Source organism: Fusarium coffeatum (genome assembly GCF_003316985.1).
Source record: "Fusarium coffeatum strain FIESC_28 chromosome Unknown BRIP53273_contig_88, whole genome shotgun sequence".
Classification (NCBI taxonomy): Eukaryota; Fungi; Ascomycota; class Sordariomycetes; order Hypocreales; family Nectriaceae; genus Fusarium; species Fusarium coffeatum.
The window spans coordinates 90,626-112,391 of NW_022157883.1; the positions used below are offsets into that span (position 1 = coordinate 90,626).

The 21,766-nt window shown below is 48.5% G+C and overlaps 7 protein-coding genes across 7 annotated transcripts; 6 read left to right on the forward strand and 1 right to left on the reverse strand.

Annotated features, from left to right (window-relative positions):
- Positions 1–76: 76 nt before the first annotated feature.
- FIESC28_04346 (uncharacterized protein) lies at positions 77–1,279 on the forward strand (the record flags this gene model as incomplete). The annotated part of the gene is made up of 1 exon (XM_031158493.1): positions 77–1,279. The coding sequence occupies one exon, from the start codon at positions 77–79 to the stop codon at positions 1,277–1,279; it is 1,203 nt and encodes a 400-aa protein (XP_031017438.1).
- A 16-nt stretch (positions 1,280–1,295) lies between these two features.
- FIESC28_04347 (uncharacterized protein) lies at positions 1,296–3,354 on the reverse strand (the record flags this gene model as incomplete). Its single annotated transcript, XM_031158494.1, has 8 exons — positions 1,296–2,130; positions 2,184–2,284; positions 2,333–2,392; positions 2,450–2,611; positions 2,750–2,875; positions 3,063–3,139; positions 3,206–3,242; positions 3,295–3,354. 8 exons carry the CDS (start codon positions 3,352–3,354, stop codon positions 1,296–1,298), a joined length of 1,458 nt encoding a protein of 485 aa, XP_031017439.1.
- Positions 3,355–8,699: 5,345 nt separating this feature from the next.
- On the forward strand, positions 8,700–10,325 carry FIESC28_04348 (uncharacterized protein; the record flags this gene model as incomplete). Its single annotated transcript, XM_031158495.1, has 1 exon — positions 8,700–10,325. The coding sequence occupies one exon, from the start codon at positions 8,700–8,702 to the stop codon at positions 10,323–10,325; it is 1,626 nt and encodes a 541-aa protein (XP_031017440.1).
- An 803-nt stretch (positions 10,326–11,128) lies between these two features.
- FIESC28_04349 (uncharacterized protein) lies at positions 11,129–12,168 on the forward strand (the record flags this gene model as incomplete). The annotated part of the gene is made up of 3 exons (XM_031158496.1): positions 11,129–11,207; positions 11,296–11,863; positions 11,919–12,168. The coding sequence occupies 3 exons, from the start codon at positions 11,129–11,131 to the stop codon at positions 12,166–12,168; spliced, it is 897 nt and encodes a 298-aa protein (XP_031017441.1).
- Positions 12,169–13,227: 1,059 nt separating this feature from the next.
- FIESC28_04350 (uncharacterized protein) lies at positions 13,228–14,796 on the forward strand (the record flags this gene model as incomplete). Its single annotated transcript, XM_031158497.1, has 4 exons — positions 13,228–13,575; positions 13,634–14,219; positions 14,269–14,666; positions 14,725–14,796. 4 exons carry the CDS (start codon positions 13,228–13,230, stop codon positions 14,794–14,796), a joined length of 1,404 nt encoding a protein of 467 aa, XP_031017442.1.
- A 624-nt stretch (positions 14,797–15,420) lies between these two features.
- FIESC28_04351 (uncharacterized protein) lies at positions 15,421–18,997 on the forward strand (the record flags this gene model as incomplete). Its single annotated transcript, XM_031158498.1, has 2 exons — positions 15,421–16,939; positions 16,989–18,997. The coding sequence occupies 2 exons, from the start codon at positions 15,421–15,423 to the stop codon at positions 18,995–18,997; spliced, it is 3,528 nt and encodes a 1,175-aa protein (XP_031017443.1).
- Positions 18,998–20,067: 1,070 nt separating this feature from the next.
- Positions 20,068–21,584, forward strand: FIESC28_04352 (uncharacterized protein; the record flags this gene model as incomplete). The annotated part of the gene is made up of 4 exons (XM_031158499.1): positions 20,068–20,317; positions 20,370–20,508; positions 20,562–20,768; positions 20,822–21,584. The coding sequence occupies 4 exons, from the start codon at positions 20,068–20,070 to the stop codon at positions 21,582–21,584; spliced, it is 1,359 nt and encodes a 452-aa protein (XP_031017444.1).
- Positions 21,585–21,766: the final 182 nt, after the last annotated feature.

A 21,766-nucleotide genomic window follows, 5' to 3' on the forward strand; every position in this document is an offset into this window, starting at 1 on the left:
TGGGGCCATCCATTCAAGACTTTCAACACCTCAAATCAACATCTCTGTTACACTCATCTACATCTTCACCACAACAATGACAACTCTACCAGACCCGCCATATTTTTCTCAGCAGAGTCAGTCTACCAAGCGCAAGAGACTAGAACTCACAGAGGATGATGATTTTCCAAGCTCTTTCCCCGCAAGCTCCATCAACCCTCTGAGCCACTCTCCCGGATTAGTAGCCCAGTTCGCCATCGCAGGTCTCTCGGAAACAGACGAGAACCCTTCACAACATATTCGTGACTTCCCGCACCGTGGTTTTCCCAGCCGCAGCACCTCGGCAGCTGAACCTGAAAGTGATGAAGATCCAGAGACAGAAGGTGATGAAGCGGCACGTCCCAAGTCGAAAAAGGCAACGAATAGCAAGCGCAGCGGACACTTTGATGTTCTTCTGCAATCTTGTCACCACTTCGTCGACCAGGGAGAGATAGAGAAAGCTTCTCGTACCTACAGCCTGCTTCTACAACTGCGACCGACTGGTCTTCCTATTGATGTTCGGCATCACAATCTCTGGGCTATCGGTGCTGAGATTCTCATGCGAGAAGGTGAAAATGCTCAACATGAAGAAGCCCGTGAGACAAAACCGACCACCAAGAGATGGGGTCGAGCAGAAAATATGAACAAAGTCAAGGCTTATTTCGACACACTCATCCAACAACATCCGTATGATTCAAAGATGCCCAACATCGTTTCTGCGGTGGATTTCTGGATCGCCATGTTCAGCTGTGAAATTTACAACATACATGCAGAGCACGTATTGCTTTTGGAACGACTGATACATGACACTGAAGAAGAATCTTTCCAAGAATCGTTCGGCCATGACGATAACTTCGGCAGTGATGACACGGACAGTCCTGAAACGAGGCTGATTCGAAGAAAAGATGAGCTACGGCTTCAATCACTATCTGCTATGCAGGACGTTACGAAGAGGATGGACGAACTGATTCGAGAGCTACCATACTCGAAGAATCCACATTATCTTCGCTTGCGTGCAATGGCGTCCCTTTACCTGGCAGATCTGGTAGTGCCCATCAGTTCAGCTTCAATGCTACAGACTGAGCAAGCACAGCAAGCCAGATCAAAGGAACAGAGTGAGGCAAGAAGGTATTTAGAGAGGATGGTCAATGAGGGCGGCGAACTGGACAGTGCCACATTAAATGTATTGAATCCTTCGGATGATTCCGAGGGAGATACTTCGCTATCACTATATAACAGTCTCCCGATAAGGGGACTCTGACCGTAAGCTAGAAGCTTCAAGCTGTGCCGTTTTGCGCCGATACAGAAGGAGGCACGGACGCCGAGGCAGACGCCCTAGATGTTGAGCCCTTGTTGGCCCATCGCTGGAGAATCAACGCCTGGTTGGAACTGCCCACTACGACACACCACTCACCACCGGGACTCCATGCTGTTTGTCGCCCTACAAAGGTTGCCGATGAAGACTCCGTCTTATGTGCCTTCAGAGGCTCGTGGGGATCACCCGTACTGTACCTAGACGCCCAGGTCTCAAGGGTTTCTGCGTTGTAGCCGTCTGGAATCTCTTCGTTTAACTTGATAGCATCCTCTTTGAAAGCACTCGGAATATCTTTGTCGCCACCTCCATGCCGGCCTTTGCTAATTTCCTGCTTGGGGCGAGCCTTTACAGGTCTCAACCAGCTAGGGTGAGGAAGATGTTTAGTTTTATCCCTTCCGGGATCTTTGTAAGCTTCCATAAACTCGCGATATGCTACCAAACGTTCGAAATCCCAGAAGAAAACGTTGCCGCCGGCGTTACAGAAAGCCAAAACAGGGTGTTGATCCGGTACAAAATGCAATTTGAAACGCATAAAGAACTGAGGGCCGCAATTGGGAGTTGCGAATTGGAGCAGTGTGGTGTATTGAGATGGGCATTCCGGTGAGACTGTGGGAACAAATGCCGAGAGCGTAAGACGACTCGCTTCCTCGCAGTTACTTGGAATGGTGGTCTGAGCCACCGGCGCCTCGTTCTCCGCAGGAGGTGGGTTTGAGGACGAAAACCCTTCTATCCTCCAAAGCGAGATAACGTTGTCATGGCATGCTCGTGAGAGGATACAATCGCCGTAGAATGCCACGCTTTCTCTGTTAGCCACGCAATCATGGTATGCATGCACATATGCAGAACTTACCAGTCTATGATCCCACTATGGACAGCAGACGTTGAAAAGTGAGGATAATGAATTCGAGCTGGGGTTTGGATAGGCTCGGTCGGCAGTTCAGGAATCGTCCACTTTGGCTAGTTAGAAGAGTTATATTTTAATCGTTCTGTAGTATTTACCAGGTTGATGATTTGATCGTGGCCTGCTGACAGAATATACCGACCTGTATCATGGAACGCCTGATGAACACTGTTAGTTCTTGTCGTCACATTTAATCAAGTGTACAGAGGACTTACCAAGCTGAGCAGATCCCATGAATGACCTTCACCAGAGAGGATTACCAAGCATGGGCGGTTAGCATGCACTGGGTCAAGACTCCAGACACGAATACTGGTATCACCTGATGCAGAGGCAATGATAGAGGGATCTGCAGGCGAAGTTGCTAAATCGTTGACATCCTGCTTCGCATAAGTTTCTGAGTTAGAGATATACGGGTTGGGTGGATGAACGAACACCTCCGTGGCCAGTGAGGCACTTTGGTCAAACAAAAGTCAGCAATTGCCATGGTACAACATTCTTCTGGTAAGGCATATTACCCTGTATAGTTTTCCGTTCACAACATCATAGATCTTGACTTTGGCATCGACTCCACCAATGCAAAGGTAGGGAGCTCCAGTTTCCGGATCCTTTGTCCAAGTACAACAGCACGCAGAGGCCTCATCCTAGGCAGAGTCAGCGGTCTGGTTAGGGCATGCATGATGCATTTTGTAACGCCTACATCATCATCTCTTATCACAGAGAGTATTTCGCACGGATTACTATCAGTTGTTTGAGAAAGGGTGCAGATAACGACCTAGGTGAGCGTGAGGGGCTGTTTTGAAAGAAAGAACTGGCCTCAGGGAGACTAACATGCTTTTTGCTAATGGCTGCAAAGACAGGGGCAGCGTCTAAAGGTTGGTAAGGACAAAACTTGACATCGAAGAACTCTGTAGTAGAGAACCGAGATTCCCGCGTTAGACAATGAGGTAGTGATGATCAATAAGGAGTCGTACCGGCAACATTGTCATTTTCTAGAAATTCTGTATCGTTCTATACATCTCGTCAGATCGCGTGAACCACAAAATGTTCTGTCGATACTTACATCGAGGATAAACGAAGAACGTAGCTTTGGCAGTTCAAAGGGATCATGGGCGATAGCCATATTGCCAAGAGGATCAACGTCTGTAGCTGTTTTTGATTGACCTTGAAAAGCGTTATGAATATAACATATACAGAAGTGGAGAGCAAGGGTAGTCCACTGGTAAGTTTCAATGCCCTTTTCGGATATGCAGACAAGCCAGGACTTGATATCGGCGTTAGTAAGTTGGTAACTCGATAATTGCCGTTAGAGCAGGACTAAAGCTGCGTTACCTGAAAAGTTCAGATGGAACAATGCTCGGTGGTCTGATTAGCAGTTATATGAGACGAATTCGAAATGGTCGCCCTGTATCGCCTGTAGACAATTCTATGATCAAGAAACACTCAAGAAAAAAAGAGTTGGACGCGGTGCGCGTCAAGTCGAAAGATGCTAATTGACGGGATGTTCCATGTGTCGTGTTGTTGAAAGAAACAGTGCCCCTGGTATCCGATAAAGTGGAGTCGAGAGCTACATCGCTTCATTTGATTGGGTGAGTTGAACCTTCTAGAGCACCTGCCCACTAGACTTGCCTAGCGTTGCACCTGGAAGGTGGAAGAAGGCGATATAGACGGACCTGCCACCTTGATAGCCGAGATTTGTGATGCTAACGGGCAGGTACTACGCACACAACAACGGCTTCCATGAGATGCTGCAATGGAATGTTACTAGTCATGAGGTTAGACAGATGCAAGCCCGATGACTTGTAGATGGAAGCGGTGTCTGATATGGAACACAGCCATGGAGCATTCCCTCCTGGCTGCAGATCGTGCTTCTCTCAAATCATCATCTGGCATGGGCAGGTCAGTAGCAATGAATCACACAATCTGTGTAGCAGGTAGTTGCTCTTTCGCATCTGAAGTATCTCATAAGCATAAGAAACCAAGACTCGCCACATTATAGCTACTATATGTATGATCAAGTTTATGGTGTGTCTGATAGTAACTCTAGGGATCGCACTGACTATTTAGACTGACCAAAAGGTAAAGGTTTCAACATTCGATATCGAAGAACAAGATCTTGACGGTTACTACTAATGGATGCATGACCATACGATGCTATAAAACCAAAAGTGTCTGTATCACGTAAAGCTCTCTGGGAGCATTATCGATCATCTGGTGCTTGAATTATGCTCTTTGTCACCGTCTACGAGATGCTACGTAGATAGTCTAACGTCTAGGTATCTCAGTAGATAAATCTCGATCTTGGTCAATTCTAACATGCACGTCATCTCATCGTCCTCTTCAAACCTGAGTCTTGTACGTTGTTTTGATGCATGAGTGCCCAGAGCGAGGAAGCATAGCAAACGAACGAATGCGGTGTAAGGACCGGCTCGGTTTCGTGATCTCTCAAGCTACCTATTTAGATGCAATGCACATTGGATGCAGGCGTCCGCAGCCTGGTAGTTTACCAATGCTTTATGGCTCAGGGTCCGCCACTATTCAAACCCTAGCTCACGCGGTTGTGATTCTTGAAACTTTACTAACGAAAGACAGAATTTTGGTTTCTTCGTGAAAGCAGTCAGTAAGTCAAGTCAAGCCTTCGTCATGTGAAACGGCATTAGTGTATATCTATTGCTCTCCGGCTAAGGCATCGCCCTGCGGCACTAGCTGTCGATCATCACTCACATTTGTATCCATACCGTACCTGGTTAATTAGTGAACCACCGACCATCCAAGCCGTCCTATGTACAGTTCCTTGGAGATATCCCAGTCACCATTGCAGGTGTTAATGCTACGCTTAGTGGCGTTGGACTATTTAATAAGGTTGCTCGTCATCAAGGGTCCTCGCAACGACTTCCCCAATGAACATTGCAAGGTTCAGGGACACAAACATGACAAGGTCCGCCTTGCAGAATTGCAAAGCGATAGGGTGGACCGGGATCAGAAGCGTCCGTCCGTCCGTCCGTCCGTCCGTTGGTCCCTTGGTGTGGCTTGAAGAAGGGAGGAGGGCCGGGATGCCATGAAAATGGGCTGTCCTGTATCCGTATTGTGCAACAACTAAGGCGGGGAGCCGTCTTGAGAAGCTGGGAGCCAAATAACTCGAGGACATTCAGATCCCGCGCTTGTAGAGAATGATTCTGTACTGACTACGCTACTGTAGTACAGTGGCACAGTTACACCAGGGCGTTGCTGTCTAGGAGACAGCCTACCTTAGTGGGTATCTACTATGTACTGAAACAAGGGTCTTGCCATGAATGCTTCCATGTATAATTCATGAATTGCTTCTTTCTCGAGTCCCGGAGGGTACAGGCTAATATTCAAGTCATTTGTGTATCCACAGAGCTAACGGCTGGCTACTGTACCACTGGTGGTGGTTCTTTCTGGAACCAACAGTCATCCTCGAACAGAGAGGGTGTAGCATATTGAACCGGATATTGGCATTGTATGGCATGGCATGGCATGGCATGTACTTTGTGCTACGGCTCACAAGGCGATTGTAACGAATGTCTTTGGTATTTGGTCAAGAGTCGTACTAACATGCACGCATTTAATCGTCGACAGAGGGAATGCAGTGAAAGATACGGATGCACCTTGTCCTTGATCTGAGGTAACAATGCTTATAAGACCTTGAAAAAGATGAAGCAACAATGAACTGTGTCACTTCAGCGTGTCGAATACCATCTGCATCGAAATAGGACATGTTCTATCGTGTACTGAATGGCTTCATTGCCACTTACTGTCTGTTATGCTATTGAAAGGCATTGAATGTTACTTAGCAATATGGCTTGTTGCTTTGAATTTACTGTTATTCGATTGATAACCCAACATCCTCGATCCTTGTTCCAGCTGTCCTGCCGTTGCATCGGGACGGTTTTAGTTCCAACGTTAGAGCCCCCGCTCCACTATCAGCCACTGTTACTTTTCCACTTCCGTTGATGCCCCCCTGTCGTCATTCTGTTCAACGTCATTCCTGCCCGTCGTCGCGTACTAAGGTACCTGCAGTGTATCTGTATTCTCACCACCTCATCCGACATAGCATTGTACTGTAGGTATTGCGCATTAGTACTAACTTTATTCTTATTACATATCATATTCTCTTCAGGTAACGGCCTTGGAGTCAGGAGGACAATTGAGACGACTAGCTAACTACTAGCGACATTTTAGGGATCGCCTACCTATCATTCTGTTCTGTCCAAGCCAAGGGGTGGGCGTGCCATGGTTGATCATTTTCTCTCAATTGTTTCCTCCATTGACTTGCCAAACAAGACAGCCTGCAGCATTGAAAACTTTTTTCTTGTTGTCTCCCCTCCTCTCCTTCGAATATTGACCATTGATATGAAGGGTCAAGGATGGGGTTGAGCCTCTTTGCTTTTTTACAGTGCGACGTAACCGTAACCCAGTAAGCCATCGTGATCGTCCATCAGTGCAGCCACGCGACTGCAGCTTCATTCTTCATCCCGAGTCCAAGTCCATGCCCTGGCTTGGCTTGTCCTCGCTTCGCTTCTTCTTTTGTACGTACGGTAAACCTGCGCGGCGCATCCTCGAGGAACGTCGGGGTTTCTTCAACATGGCTGTAAGTAGCAGTTCGTGTCTGACCTCTCTCCCTCACCTCAACCCTCTCTGTGTGACGGGTTGGGGTATACCTTGTACGCAAACTGGTCTTGGATGCATGCCTACATGACAGTACTTCAAAGTGACGATATATTGTCGACAACGACTTTGTTTGTCTACTATAGTCTAGTACATCGTTGACGATAACACTTGGGCTCGAGGGAGATTTATGTATAGCAACAGGACCAGCTTACAAGACGGCCTACTGACAGGGAGAGTCTTCCATACTGTAACGAGCTACTGCACTCAGGTACTGTCTGTCACAAGTGACGTTGGAAGCAAGCAAGCCACTTTTTTCTTGGATTGTCTTCGAGCAGGGCCCTAGCCAAGTTCGTTATAGAATTCTCATTTTTCATTTGTTTTCAATTTATTTTTTCTTGCTTCCTGGTTTTTTAAGCCTCTCCCCTCCCCTCAGCCAGCTCTACCTATTCTGTATTACTGTACTACCGAACCGAGGGTCTTTGTTCCGGATGCTGATTGCTCCGAGTCCCTGTCACTCCGACTCGGTATTTGACCTGAAATCTGCAGCACTGGGCCTACTGTCGAGTCACCAAGTTATATATCTCGGTGCCCGCTCCTATCTGAAGCAGCTTCAACTCAACATAACACAACTTAATTTCACTCTGTTTGCCTTTCATTGCTCCTCAGTGCTCTTAGGCACCGTAGAGAGAATATCTTAACCGCCAGGTATTTCAGTACCAGAGCCTTTCTCATCTCAACTTGACCCCAATTGTTGTTATATCTGTCTATTCCTACACTCAACTCAACTCAAGTCAACCTGTATACCAGAAACTCCAGTCTTCTGAACTTCTGGTCCCCTTCTCCCACCACCCATTACCCTACTCGCTTCTCGTCTCGTCTTCCGTCGTGTCTGTGCTCCTGTCATCCAAGGGCTTCACCATACACCCCCTGCAAGCCACCCTCCACTATCCGTATCACTTGGTACATTAGTGCTCTGTATCATTCAGGGTCCACTTTAGCAGTTGACGCCAGAAGAGACTATCTCGAGTTAGCAAGCTAGACTTGTTCATGGTGGGAGTGCTTCAGCCCATTTCAATCGCCTCCAACTGTCTCGATTTATCGCCGACGTCCCTTGGTGCGCTTGCTCGAACTCTATTTCCTGGATATCCAAGTTTTGCCTCTCCAGTGACCAGTTAGTTGGTATTAGCCAACAAGCACCGGACAAGCCCTGCATATTTCTCTGTTAGAACCTTTCCAGCAAACCAAACAGACCAAACGAAACCAATTCGTTGCGGAGCTCGCTGCTCTTGCGTCGTCATCTTCATGGAGCATACTTTTTTGACTATACATAGTGAGTTATCCCTGTCGTGTGAGGATATCACCAGGTCGCTCTAACATATGTTCAACCACAGATTTACATCCGGATGCCAACATCCTCTACGCCTCTGATTCTATCTTTGAGATTCTTGGTTACTCTCCACAGGAGGTATCTGGCAGGTCCGCCTTCGAATATTTTCACCCAGAGGAAATCCCTTATGCGCGATCCATCCATAGTCGCGGCGTCTTGCTGGACAAGGCTGCTGTTCTGCACTATGCACGTCTTCGCTCTCGTGACGGTCGCTGGGTAAGCACCGAATGCGTCTTTTCTATCGTTCACGACGTTCTTTTTGCCTGTATCAGTATTTATCGATGTGATATTAAAAGCGAGAGTACGTTTATACCCCGGGTGGTCTCATATAGAGGCACCTCTGATTTGATATATCGTGTTTCCGTTGCTAATTCAAAGTAGGACGTGCCTTGGCAGCGCCCCAGGTCCGACGTCTCTTCTCTCGCTCTCCTCGAGACCCACGATACCACATGTTGGAACATTTGTCTTCCAAGTTCAGGTTGCCACCTGTGGAGCGCGAACCTCGAGCCGCTCTTATTCTGAACCGTTTTACGAGAACGTTGACTGTGATGTTTGCAACGGATTCTATCGCTTCTATTCTCGGGGTTCCGGCCGATCAAGTTCAGCACAAAAGCTTCTACGAGTGTATTCGAGAAAGCTGCCTCGATGACGCTGTCAGATGTCTTGAGAGTGCCAAGGCTAACGATTCCATTGCCTACTTGCGCTTCTGGTCCAGAGACCCTCGACGACCAGAAGACTTCGAAGATGAAGAGAGTAACATCGATGGAGAGTCCACTCTTGACGCCACCAACGTTGATGGAGTTGCTAGAAGCGAGGAGCCGCCCTACTACTCCAACCAGCATACCAGTAGCCCAAGTCCAGATCAGAATAGGTCTGACAGAGGTTCGCTGGCACCTAACCGTCAACAACGGGCTGAAAGTCGCCGCTCCAGTGATTCCGAAGGAGGTGGTGTAAAACTGGATGGCGCCATGGACCTTGACTCACGTTCCAACTCGAGTTCTTACCAACGTCCCTGCGCCAGCGCCGGTGCTGGTCCTTCTGTCAAGGCAGAGCCTGACGTGGAAATGCAAGATGGTTTCCTTTCTGTTGATGACATGACATCAGGGGAATCGCGTACCACAAGCTCCAACGCCTTGGGCTCTAACTCTCGTAACTCACAAGCTGGCGGATATCAGACTCCTCCCACCCCTCCGTCTCCGCAGCCTGTTGGTACTAACACACCACGGGCGAGCAGAGAACGCAGTGAACGCAGTCGCCCCGCACCACAGCTGGCACCTTCTGTTGAACTAGAAGCTGTTGTTTCTTGTACTTCTGATGGCCTCGTCGTTATCATTCGCCGAGCACGACCTCAGATTCCTGATGCCCATAACCCCAATATCCCTTCTACCAACGACCGCGGCGTTTTCGCTGCTCCCTGGGCACAGCAGCCTTTCCAGGCTCAGTACGCGCACGAGTCTTACCACAATTTCCAGGCTCCCTATGCTCCGCAACATATGCCGCTGCGTAGCGGAGTTCAGGCTGCTGGAGGTCCGCCCATGGACCAGCTCATGCAGTCCATCAGAGACGTTGCTGTCTTTGCCTGGGCCCTTTGTGGTATCAACGGAAACATAGCTCAATATGGCCATGGCCAACCATCGGGAGAGGCCCAGCCTCCAGACGGTCTCCCTATTTGGGATCCCGAAGGAGCTGAAACTTCGTACGAGGGGCCGTGGAATCAAGCCGCTGAGCGTTGGGCCCGAGAGGATCAACGACAGCAGGATTCAGTCTCGACTGAGTTTTCCATGGAAGGCACGGCAGATTATAGCTCGCATGGAACGGGGTATCAAAACCATACAACCAACGGCCATGGGAATTCTTGGCTCCCGCAGCCATCTGCTTACCAGCAAAATCAGAATGCATTTGCGTACAACAACCACCAAAGCCACGGGATCCAACAGAATTACGCGGATAACTCCTCGCAACAGCATCCAAGCCATTGGAATAACGGGCAGCACAACGGGCAGCACTGGACTGGGAATGGACAGGCACCTCCTTCAACTGAGGAAACTCGTGACCACAGCCGCAGATGGTATTGATAGCACTTGACATGAGTGTAAAGTCATTTGAATCATCATGCTGAGTCGTGAGACAATGACGGGGGAGTTGATACTGTAGTATGACCACTCGATATGAACGCTGGCGTCTTAATTATTTGGCTAGGGCGTGGCATTGGTCTGGAATAGGATGGGGTGCTTGTTGTGCTGCAAGTAACGAGTTCTTGTCAACCCTTTTTAATATGCTCTGAACAGATAATCGACTAAATATATCTCAGTTACTATTGCTATCGAGTTCAAGATGGAAACAAGTATTTATCGTGACGGTGATTGTCTGGTACTGGACCGGACTGATGTGACTTACCTAAACTGCCATGGTCTTATTGAATTAACCTACATTATTGATTTTACTTATTCAGAGAATCAATTTTGTCTAGGTAGTTCTTAGGTAAGTATCTCATAGTGAGTTCATTGTTGACTTTAAAAGTCGACAATGATAAAATCGACACAATTGTATTAAGGGATGGAACTCATACTGGACCCTCCACTAACAAATAGTTGAGTGTGCCTGAAGTAGGTATATACGGTTTTAGATGGGCTCATCTGATTGGTGGCGTCTAAAGGAAGCTTGGGCCACGTCTCGTCAAGGGGTTGTTTCCAGAGAGGCGACCGTGGACGTTTCGCAATTATTAGAGATTCAACGTACGTCAGCCTTTATACTCAGCAACTTTCGCTTCTCCGATTCCACTACAACGTAAACCCTCATCTACGACAGTCACGACGACCTGGCGCATAACGCCGACACGTTCACTTCTCGAAACGAATTTTAACAACGAGCTCAAATCATGTCAGCCTCAAGCGCTCGAGGGCACTATGCCAACCCACCTCTGGAGGATGAGGACGACCTGATTGATCCTGATGATGGTAAGCGACTATTCACGATCCTCATAGCACTTCCTTACATTCTATGAGCTCTTGTACTGTGAAATTTGTCGGACTCACACTCGTATAGCTGATCTTAATGACTTCGACGACCCCCTTGCGACGAATTCCCGCCAGCCCTTGACAGGCAACATCGGCTCTAGCTCATCATCGCGACCACTGAACGAAGGATACTTGACATCGCGCATCCCCGGCGAAGACCGAAGCGCCCCTCTGAACACAATTGACGAGACTGTATGGGAGACATTGCGTCGCGACCTGCTTGCCGTCTGGGCTAAGCTCAGAGAGGTCCTTTACCCCCGTTACCTTCTAGGTGGTACTATGTTCGACAGTGAAGGGGGCCTTCGCGGCGCCTACTCAAGCATCCGTGGTGCAGGTCTTTCAGGGACAAGAGAGGAGCTTACTGGACTGGCAAGTCGCATGGTCGACGCTGAAGCTTTGCTGCAGAGCAATATGACACCCGGCCTTCGCGACTGGGATCTTTGGGGTCCTCTGATCTTCTGCCTGCTTCTGAGTGTTCTTCTGAGCTTCACTGCTCGTTCTGAACAGCGAGATGCTGTGTTCAGCGGCGTTTTCGCCATGATCTGGCTCGGCGAGGCTGTAGTGACTCTGCAAATCAAGCTGCTAGGCGGAAATATGTATGTCTTCCCAATCTGGTCCAACGTACGTGTTAGTTACTAACTCATTGTGCAGTTCATTTGCTCAGAGTGTCTGTATCATTGGCTACACTCTTTTCCCTCTGGTTCTTGCTGCCATGATGTCTGCCCTGGGTCTCCACTGGATCGCTCGTATCCCAATTTACCTTGTCTTGATCGCTTGGTCTCTGGCCGCTGGTGTTAGCATCTTGGGTGGCAGCGGCGTCGTCAAGAACCGGGTTTTCCTTGCAGTGTATCCTCTTCTCGTCTTCTATCTTGGTTTGGGCTGCCTGTGCTTTATCAGCTAAGTTCTGGCTTCTACCAAGAAAATGGCGTGTTGAGAATCGGCTATTACAAAATCCGAGGGAGCAGCGGATCAAAACGATTGATTTAGAATCGGTGTAATTGTACCCATGGAAGTTTGATAGAATTGTGGATTGTATTATGGCGGTCGAGCGTCAGGGAACGATCCTTGGCCCTTGATCTAGGTACTTGATGGGAAATCTATATCGATTTTGTCTTCTGACGTGTTTCACTCGATGATAAGCTGTTATGCAAGCCGAATCTAGCATGCTGTATCTGATATCCGTATTGGGTGTCTAACTTAATGCATGCGTGAGAGCGCGTTTGCCAATCATGCTACGGGAACCAAACTCTGTACGAGACACGCATTTCCGGCTGCAAAGTGAAACATATGAGAGTCAGACTCACAATTGCATATGCCACCCCTGGATCGTCTCCGTCCTCCCCGATGATTGAAAACCAGGATTTGGAAAATCAAGGCAGGCTACAACCCCTGCTGTGACCATGAACTGGCGGGTTTTGGTCCCATGATTCTGGTACCCAACCTCGGTGGAACAAATGACCTTGTCGAGTCAAATCTGAATAAAGGCTTCTGATAGACCGCCTGTGACCATTTCGATAAACCGTTCTAATAATTTTCAAACTCAGTACCTCTGTATATTAATATCATTAGCGCCCATCAATTATGACGTTCAATCTCTGCACTTCTGCTACCCCTCCCTGTCGCTGGTGTAAACGTGGGCGGTGAATACCCAAGCACAAGGTGTAGGTTAGTTTTAGTTATTTCGACGTTGGCGACTCTGCATATATCTGATTGGTTCCACTTACTGAACCGCCAGCTTCTAGCATCGACAAAAGACCCAACTCAGACAACCTGCGCCCAGCCCGATCCCGAGTACAGCGCATAGATTTGTCGAGTAGCACCTACGACCGATAAGAGTTTTGCTTCTTGCCTAGTTTCTCATAGCTTTCGGGTCCATAATTGGAAGTCGTTTTATTACCCTCTCATATCCAGCAATACTTCAACTCTATCCTACCGTCATCACACCGAGCCGCCGCACGCCATGGCCGACGACGCTCCCGACGCCAGCCCCAAGAACGAACCCCTCAACGTCGAGACAAAGGAGGACGCAGAGACACGCGCCACACGTCGCGAACTTAAGCAGTCTTCTATCTCAGATCCCCCAACGTCTGGCGCCGAAGATGCTGCCAACACCTCGGATGCGCCCGATAAGGATATGAAGGAGCAGATCACTTCACCTAAGAAGAAGCGAGCACACGATCAACTAGAAGGAAGCAAGGAGGCAGAGGAAAATGATACGAATAGCATAGCTTCTTCCGATTCGGCCAAAGACAGATCTTTAAGACTGGAGCCCGAGAAGAAGCGACACCGCGACGAGGATACAGAGGCTGTATGTTCCCTATATCACTACGACAGGAGGTACAAGATCTTAACTAATCCTGCCATAGCAATCGACAGCTACTTCCAACCAAGAGTCGGCCAAAGAAACCGAGGCGGGCACGTCACCCACGAAAAAGTCTCAACCACAAACGTCTGCTAGCGCTTTTGCGGCATCTGGATTTGGCAAGCTATCTTCTGGCACATCGCCTTTTGCTTCGCTCGGTGGCTCTCAGGGGTCCAGTCCTTTTGCCTCAGCCATCGCCGGCAAGCCCTCGCTGAGCTCATTTGCTTCTCCATCCGCATCCCCAGCTGCGCAGCCGGCAGCAGCGCCCAAGCTGACCTTTGGTGGCTCCGGCGGAGCGTCACCCTTTGCTGGTCTTTCGTCTGGGACTAACGGAAGCCCTTTCGGTGGAAGCACTTTTGGATCCGCTCTCGGGGCTGGCAAACCTCTCTCGAGCTTCGCCGCACCCGGAGCAGAGGCGCCTAAAAGTGAGAAGCCTGCGAAACCCTTTGGAGCTCCCGACAGTGACGTGGAGGAGGAAGGGGACGACGACGATGACGAGAGGGAGGAGAGCGAACAACCTGCCGAGACCGAGCGGGCTGCTTCTCCGGAGAAGGAATCCGACGAAAAGAAGAAGCTCAAGCTACAGAAAAGTAAAAGAACAATTTTCCGATTTGTCAAACGAATGCTAACACTTCATAGTTGAGGTCAATGATGGCGAAGCTGGAGAAGCAACAATTGTATCTGTGAGAGCCAAGATGTTCTATCATGACAAGGAAGCCGGCTGGAAAGAACGAGGCGCAGGTATGTTGAAGATCAACGTGCCTGTAGCCTGTGTCGAGTACGACGACAACGGTGCTGTTATACCCGGATCATTTGATGCTTCAGCTCTTGAAGAAGACGAGGAGGCAGCAGGGGGAACGCAAGGACACAAGGTTGCCCGTCTCATCATGCGCCAGGATCAGACTCATCGAGTCATTCTCAACACAGCACTTGTTGCTGCTATGGAATTCCAAGAAAAAGCTTCATTGAAGTCCGTGGGAATTCTCTTCACAGCTTTTGAAGGTGCAGAATCTAAGCCCGTGAGCATCACTATGCGGGTAAGTGGTGATATCCTTGACTTCAAATTACTAGTTTGGACTAACAAATCTTGCGTAGATGTCAGCCGCGAATGCTAAGATCTTCATGAATGAAATTGGCAGCATCCAAAAGGAACTCCAAGACAGTTAGGTGGTGGCGAGGAGCGCTGAGAGCTGTTACACCCCAGACATAGGTGACGAACGACACCAAGAGATGGCGGAATTATATACGGGGACTTGGCATGGTGCATAAGTTTTCTAGCTACACCAGTTGCTGATTTCAGAATGGGTCAGCAGAGCGGCGGCGTGAAGCATTTAATGCCGTGCCCAGCTTGGAATGGGCATGCCGTGTTGAGGCACTTGTGCGAGTCCAATGGTTTTCTGGTTCGGACGGTACTATAAAATTCTGTCTATGTGCTACATTTGGGAATCATTACTGGACCTTGGGAAAGGTTAGGAAGCCTTTTGTACAAGAACAGGACATTCTTGGTGGCGGAAGGAGATGAATCACAGCCGTGTGCTGGTCATGCAGTCACATTCATGCAAACAAATTTATTTAAATTAAATAAATCACTTAGGCATAGCTGTATCACCAAGTGTTGGTTTCTATGGTGTTCATGAAGACGTACCTGGATTCTAATTGTATGCACGTGATGTGGCATCAATTTCGCGACTCCTTAATGAATGACGTCGTTACTTTCGCGCCAGATTTCGCGGGTCGTATCGACTCCAGTTGACTTCCATATAAACCCTTGACGGTACTAATGACGTGAAAATGCCCAACGGAACTTCAGAACGAGACGCAGGTGCTTCTGATGCTGATGTTAAACCATCGGCATCATCGTCATCCCATCAGGGAAAACGCAAGCGGGATGTTCAAGATGATGCTGCAGCTGGGAGTCCAGCTTCGAGTCAATCGAGCAACTCGAAACCCAGAAGAGCTGGCAAGGGAGGAAAAGGGCGACCAAGTCTTCAGAAGGAAGCCAGCAGCGTTGTGGTACCATGCGTCGTAGAGTGGCCAGAGGAGTTCAAGCAAATTGAAAGAACGCATCGGGCTCTGAACCTTGTTTACACGTTCTGCACAACTCGAAAACACCTTGCCACAACATTTGACACGGTAAAGTCTTCCGTCGAAGCCCATATAAAGAGAGAGTTGCTGGTCGAGGAGATTGCTTCAATGGTAGCGATCCGCCCCGAGGGCATCTTTTTTGCATATGTCGATGAGACTATGCTACAACTGGACGTCAAAGGAACCGAAAGAGACGAACTTTTCAAGACTGGAAGGTCGCACCGATCTCAAGCACCTGCACACGATGCTTCGGTAGGTGGATACACTGGCCTGGATAGTCTTGATAAACACCATGATCGAGATCTTGAACCTTCAGGGCGGGAGGTGCTCTTTCTCGAGTTTATAGACGGAGATCTCAAAAGGCAAGTCCAGGGAAAAGGGGGCGAACCGACGAAGCCAAACAGAAAGCTCCGAGACGAACAGTTGAAAATGCCTGTTTATAGCCAAAAGCAAATGACAAATCTCATCGAGAGACGAAACCAAAAATTCAACAACGCCATCAGTACCTATCTCAACAAATGCATAGAAGCAGGACTCGATCCCCTTGAAACACTGAAAGAACAGACAAAAGCATGCACCCCGACGCCATCAGCACCAGAAGAGTTTCCCCCAGAAGTGGCGGCCGAAAAGATCCCAGAGAGTATTCCAAAGGAACGAAAGACGGTCCCAGAGATTGTACAAGAGCTCAAAGAGAGTCCTTGGTACACTGGCCAAATTGTTCCTGACGGACATCGAGTTTTCGAAAAACAAGAGCCCGTATATGGAGACCTCAATTTCCTACTAAGCCAGGATTTAGTCAACGCCCTATACAACGCCAAGGGAATCACTCAGTTCTATGCACATCAGTCAGAAGCCCTTAACAGTTTACATGATGGCAAACATGTTGTTGTGTCAACGTCAACGAGCTCCGGCAAGAGTTTGATTTACCAACTCCCTGTTATCCGTGCTCTAGAAGAAGACTATAATTCGAGGGCCATGTATATCTTCCCTACCAAAGCATTGGCACAGGACCAGAAGAGAAGTCTGAAAGACATGATGGGTTATATGCCTGGTCTCGAGGAGACGATGATCGAGACATTTGATGGCGATACCCCAATGACCGAGCGCAACGATATCCGTGAGCAAGCAAGAATCATCTTTACTAATCCAGATATGCTTCACATCACCATATTACCACAAGAAGAGCGGTGGAGGTCATACCTGAAGAACCTGAAATATGTTGTTGGTACGTACTTTGGCAAACTACTTCACCTGTGGATACTTACTGTTACAAGTGGACGAACTGCACTATTACAATGGCCAAATGGGCTCCCATATGTCGTTCATTATGCGGAGACTACGAAGAATATGCGCCGCTGTAGGCAATCGGCGTGTCAAGTTTATATCATGCTCTGCCACAGTCGCCAATCCTGAGCAACATTTCCGAACTATTTTTGGCATCGAGAATGTTCAATTGATAGATTATGACGGTTCTCCATCAGGACGCAAGGAATTTCTCTGCTGGAATACCCCGTTCAAGGACCCTGGTGACCCAGCGTCTGGTCGAGGCAGTACAAAGTTCGAATGTGCACGGTTGTTCTGTGCGTTGATGCTAAGAGGCGTTAGAATAATCGCATTCTGTCGAGTCAGAGCGCAATGCGAGCTGCTTGTTAGTACAATCAAACAAGAGCTGGAGAATCTTGGTCGGCCAGAATGCACCAATTTAGTAATGGGATATCGCGGCGGCTATACAGCACAAGATCGACGAAGAATCGAGACTGAGATGTTTCAGGGTCAGCTCCTCGGGATTGTGGCGACGACTGCATTGGAGCTGGGAATTGACATTGGCTCACTCGACTGTGTCATGACCTGGGGCTTCCCTTATACGATCGCTAATTTGCGCCAGCAAAGCGGCCGTGCTGGCCGTCGTAACAAGGATTCCCTTTCAATTTTGGTTGGCGATGGGTTTGCTACAGACCAGCATTACATGCAGAACCCGGACGAGTTATTCACAAAGCCAAACTGCGAGTTGCAAGTGGACTTGGAGAACATGCTGGTACGTGAAGGGCATATTCAATGTGCGGCATATGAAATGCCTATTCGTCCAAGAGAGGATGCGAAATACTTTGGCAGGGACCTACCGAAGATTTGCGTGGAACGTCTCATTAGAGACGACATGGGATTCTTCCACTGCCACGATAGGTTCCGACCCATCCCTGCAAAGTATGTTGCTATTCGAGACACAGAAGATGACCATTTCGCCATCGTCGATATCACCAACGGCCGCAACATCGTGTTGGAAGAACTGGAGGCCTCCAGGGCAACTTTCACTCTTTACGACGGAGCCATATTTCTTCACCAGGGTAATCCATACCTTGTACGGGACTTCCAGCCTGACAAAGGGATGGCCAGGGTGGAAAGGGTCAAAGTGGAATGGACAACTGTCCAACGTGACTATACCGATATTGATCCTACCGAGACAGAAGCTATTCGGACGATTTCAGATTCCCGGTCGCATGCTTACTATGGAACAATCAAGATACAACAAAACGTTTTCGGTTTCTGGAAGGTTGATAAGAAGAACAGAGTGCTGGATGCTGTGCAAGTAGACAATCCCCCAGTAATTCGATTCAGCAAGGGAATGTGGCTTGATGTGCCTAAGAAAGCGATGGCTATTCTTCAGGAGCGAAGACTTCACATTGCGGCCGCGATACATGCTGCCGAGCATGCTATCATGAGCTTACTGCCGGCCTTTGTTATTAGCATGCCTGGCGATGTAAGGACCGAGTGTAAGACGGCAGTAAAAGAGTTTGCGAAACAAGAATCGCAACGGAAACGTCCAGCACGTTTGACTTTCTACGATGCCAAAGGCGGCGCAGGAGGCTCAGGAATCAGTACCAAAGCATTCGACCATGTGGATCAGCTACTGCGAGATGCACTGAAACGAGTCGAAAACTGCCGCTGCGAGCGAGGCTGCGTGGAATGCGTGGCATCAGAGCAGTGCAAGCAGGCAAATGAAGTGATGAGCAAGGCGGGAAGTCAAGTGATTCTCAAGACTTTGTTGAACGTCGAAGTGGACATGGATTCACTGCCAATGGGACCAGAGCTGAACATTCCTATGGGCACTGAAACAGTTATACTCGCGGAACCAGTCCCGTACCGGGCCAAAGAGGCAGCTTTCGAGAAAGGGACCAACAGCAATGCGTCTGTAATGGAAGAGTCCGGGGATGGCGCTAAGCCTGGGGATTCTGGAACAGCAGATGATGGCGGAGGATTTGAGCGTTGGCTTGCAGATTCGATATGAAGTCAGACAGGGCGTCAAGGGGGTGCAGGTAGACGGCAAACCGGCACAAGGGGCCACAAAGCAAGATGCCCCTGTTCGGCTAATGGACAAGCTTCAACTATAAAGTCTACGCTGTCATTTGGTGTTCTAGGGTTGGTTAGACGAAATGGGTCTAGAAATACCCAAGGGGAGATATTGGGTGAGGACAATGAAATAAGCGTAAAAAAGAAAAGATTGGTTTACAGCCACCAGTGGATTTGGGTAGGAGATGAATGGGAATCAATAGAGTAACGAACAGTGATCAAGAGAAGCTCTTTAGTTATCTACTGTGTACAGCATAATGCACAATGATGTATGCAAGTTACCTAACTAGGTACCTAGCCATTTATCCGTTGTTTTTCTAGTATCAGGTAGTACTATAGTCTGTGGTTGATAGAGGCACACAGCATCAGTGACGTAGCTAAAGCTAAGGTATGTAGGGCGGAGATCAAGGAACCGCCAAGCAATCTCCGCCGAGAATTAACGGTTGGGCCCGGCTTGGCCATGCTAGCCATGCTAAAATTGAGACTGTCACCGAAACTTGGCAGGGCTCAGATTCTGAGTGACCGCATCTTCATCATGCTGGAGCTATCTCATTGGCTGATGCTCTTACAAGGGGTCTTCTCCCATTGTTTACTGGGAGCACAGATACGGACGAGACCCTATTAGCTTGATTTTCAGGAGGGTGAAACATGGAAACTGATACTGAATAAAAACTGCTGGCATCGTCTTGAGCTGGCAAGTGCTACCAACTGGCTGGTTCCTTCTCTCTCATATATCAATCCACCCAGGATTCTTCCCCTTGGCTCCCTCCGCGCTTGGTCTTCCCATTTGAACCTTGACCACAACAACACAAGGACAAGGACAAGCACAAGTGCAACTTCGGCATTTGAACCGGTCTAGACCTGGTCTTTTGACTTAACCAACTCGACGCTCCCGAAATTCCTAACTACAAAACGGTCGCCAAGATGCCGCGAGATCATCATCGAGAACGCTCCTCTTCACGCTCCCACCGCCCTCGCCATCGCTCTCGCTCACATAATTCTCCCGACATGCGTCAAGTCTCGTCTGACGGCCGCACACTTCCCGTCCCAAACACGTACAACGAAAAGAGAGGCGACAGAGGTCGAAACGGACACGGAAACGGCAAAATGTCTCGATATATCAAACCTGCAGGAGAGAGTGGCCGCAGTGGATTCCACCCTATTCACTTTTCCAAGATCTCGTTCAGATCTACGAGTCGAGCCAGTCTGCTATGCAACTTTCTATGGCCCTTCGTTCCTGCTGCCATTGCCGTTCGCTGTACGTCTCAAATAAAATGAATCTAACAATACGGCTTGCTTACATTTAGTAGATGCTATGCCCGATAACCATGTCACCATCTTTGCGTTGGCCTATATTGCCATGATCCCATGTGCCAACCTCATTGGTTTCGCCGGTCAAGAGCTTTCGCGGAAGCTGCCTCATGTTTGGGGCGTTCTCATCGAGATCACGTATGTCTACCCAAAAAGCCAACTTTCAGGATTTGTTAACTAATTTTGCTCAGGATTGGCTCTATTGTCGAAATCATCCTCTTTATGGTACTCCTCTCCAAAAACATGTTTTACGTTATCAAGGCTGCTATTCTCGGTTCGATTCTTGCTACCATGCTCCTATGCTTGGGCTGTTGCTTCTTTGTCGGTGGCATGCTGGAAGACGAACAGGTTTTCAGTGAGGCTATCAGTGAGGCTGGAAGCGGCTTGCTGTTGACTGCGTGAGTTTTGTTCTACCTAATGTTGTGAAATGATAGCATCTGACCAGTATTAGTGGCGTTGTTCTAGCTCTTCCTACTGTTTTCGAGTATGGTGTAGGAAACGGCGATACACTCAACAACCAGAGCCTCGACCACAAGACCCTTCAGATTTCGCGAATCGTCTCGATTCTTCTCGTAATCGCCTACTTGGTCTACGTCTTTTTCCAAGCCCGAACTCACCATGGTATTTACGACGCTGTATTTGAACAAGATGAGCACAACGATCGTGACAAGCACAAGGATATGGCCAAGGCCAAGTTAACCTTGACCGAATGCATAATTGCTTTGGTAATCTCTGTCGGTCTTGTTGCTTGGACTGCAGTTATCCTTGTCATGCAAATTGAGTATGTCATTGAACGAGGACATGTCAGCGACGCGTTCATGGGCCTCATCCTTGTTCCTTTGGTCGAAAAGCTTGCTGAGCATCTGACTGCTATCGATGAGGCTTGGGACAATCAAATTAACTTGGCCATGTCCCACGTCCTCGGTGCTACGCTTCAAACCGCCCTCTTCAACGCCCCGCTTACTGTCATCGTTAGTTGGGGCCTCCACAAGAGTCTTGATCTCAACTTTGCCCCCTTCGACCTTGTTATGCTTATTCTCGCCATCCTTACTGTTGGACGATTTCTCCAAGACCAAAAGAGCAACTACCTTGAAGGGTTTCTACTCATCATTCTTTATGTTGCTATCGCTGTTGCCGCATGGTACTACCCTGACCCTGCTAACCATGGAGCCGGCGGGGAAAGTAGTGAAGGCAGCTCTGGGGGCGGACATTGATCAAAATCAACCATCTCGATTAAAGTTCCGAGGCCAAAGAAAGGAATACGATTGCATTATTTACGACCTAATGATCAGGTGAATCCTGTCTTTGATATTATTTGGGGGAGTGTGGCTGAATAGGGGCACAGGAAATTGAAAGCATATATAGCATGGTGTTTGTTTCTACGTACGTTAGTTAA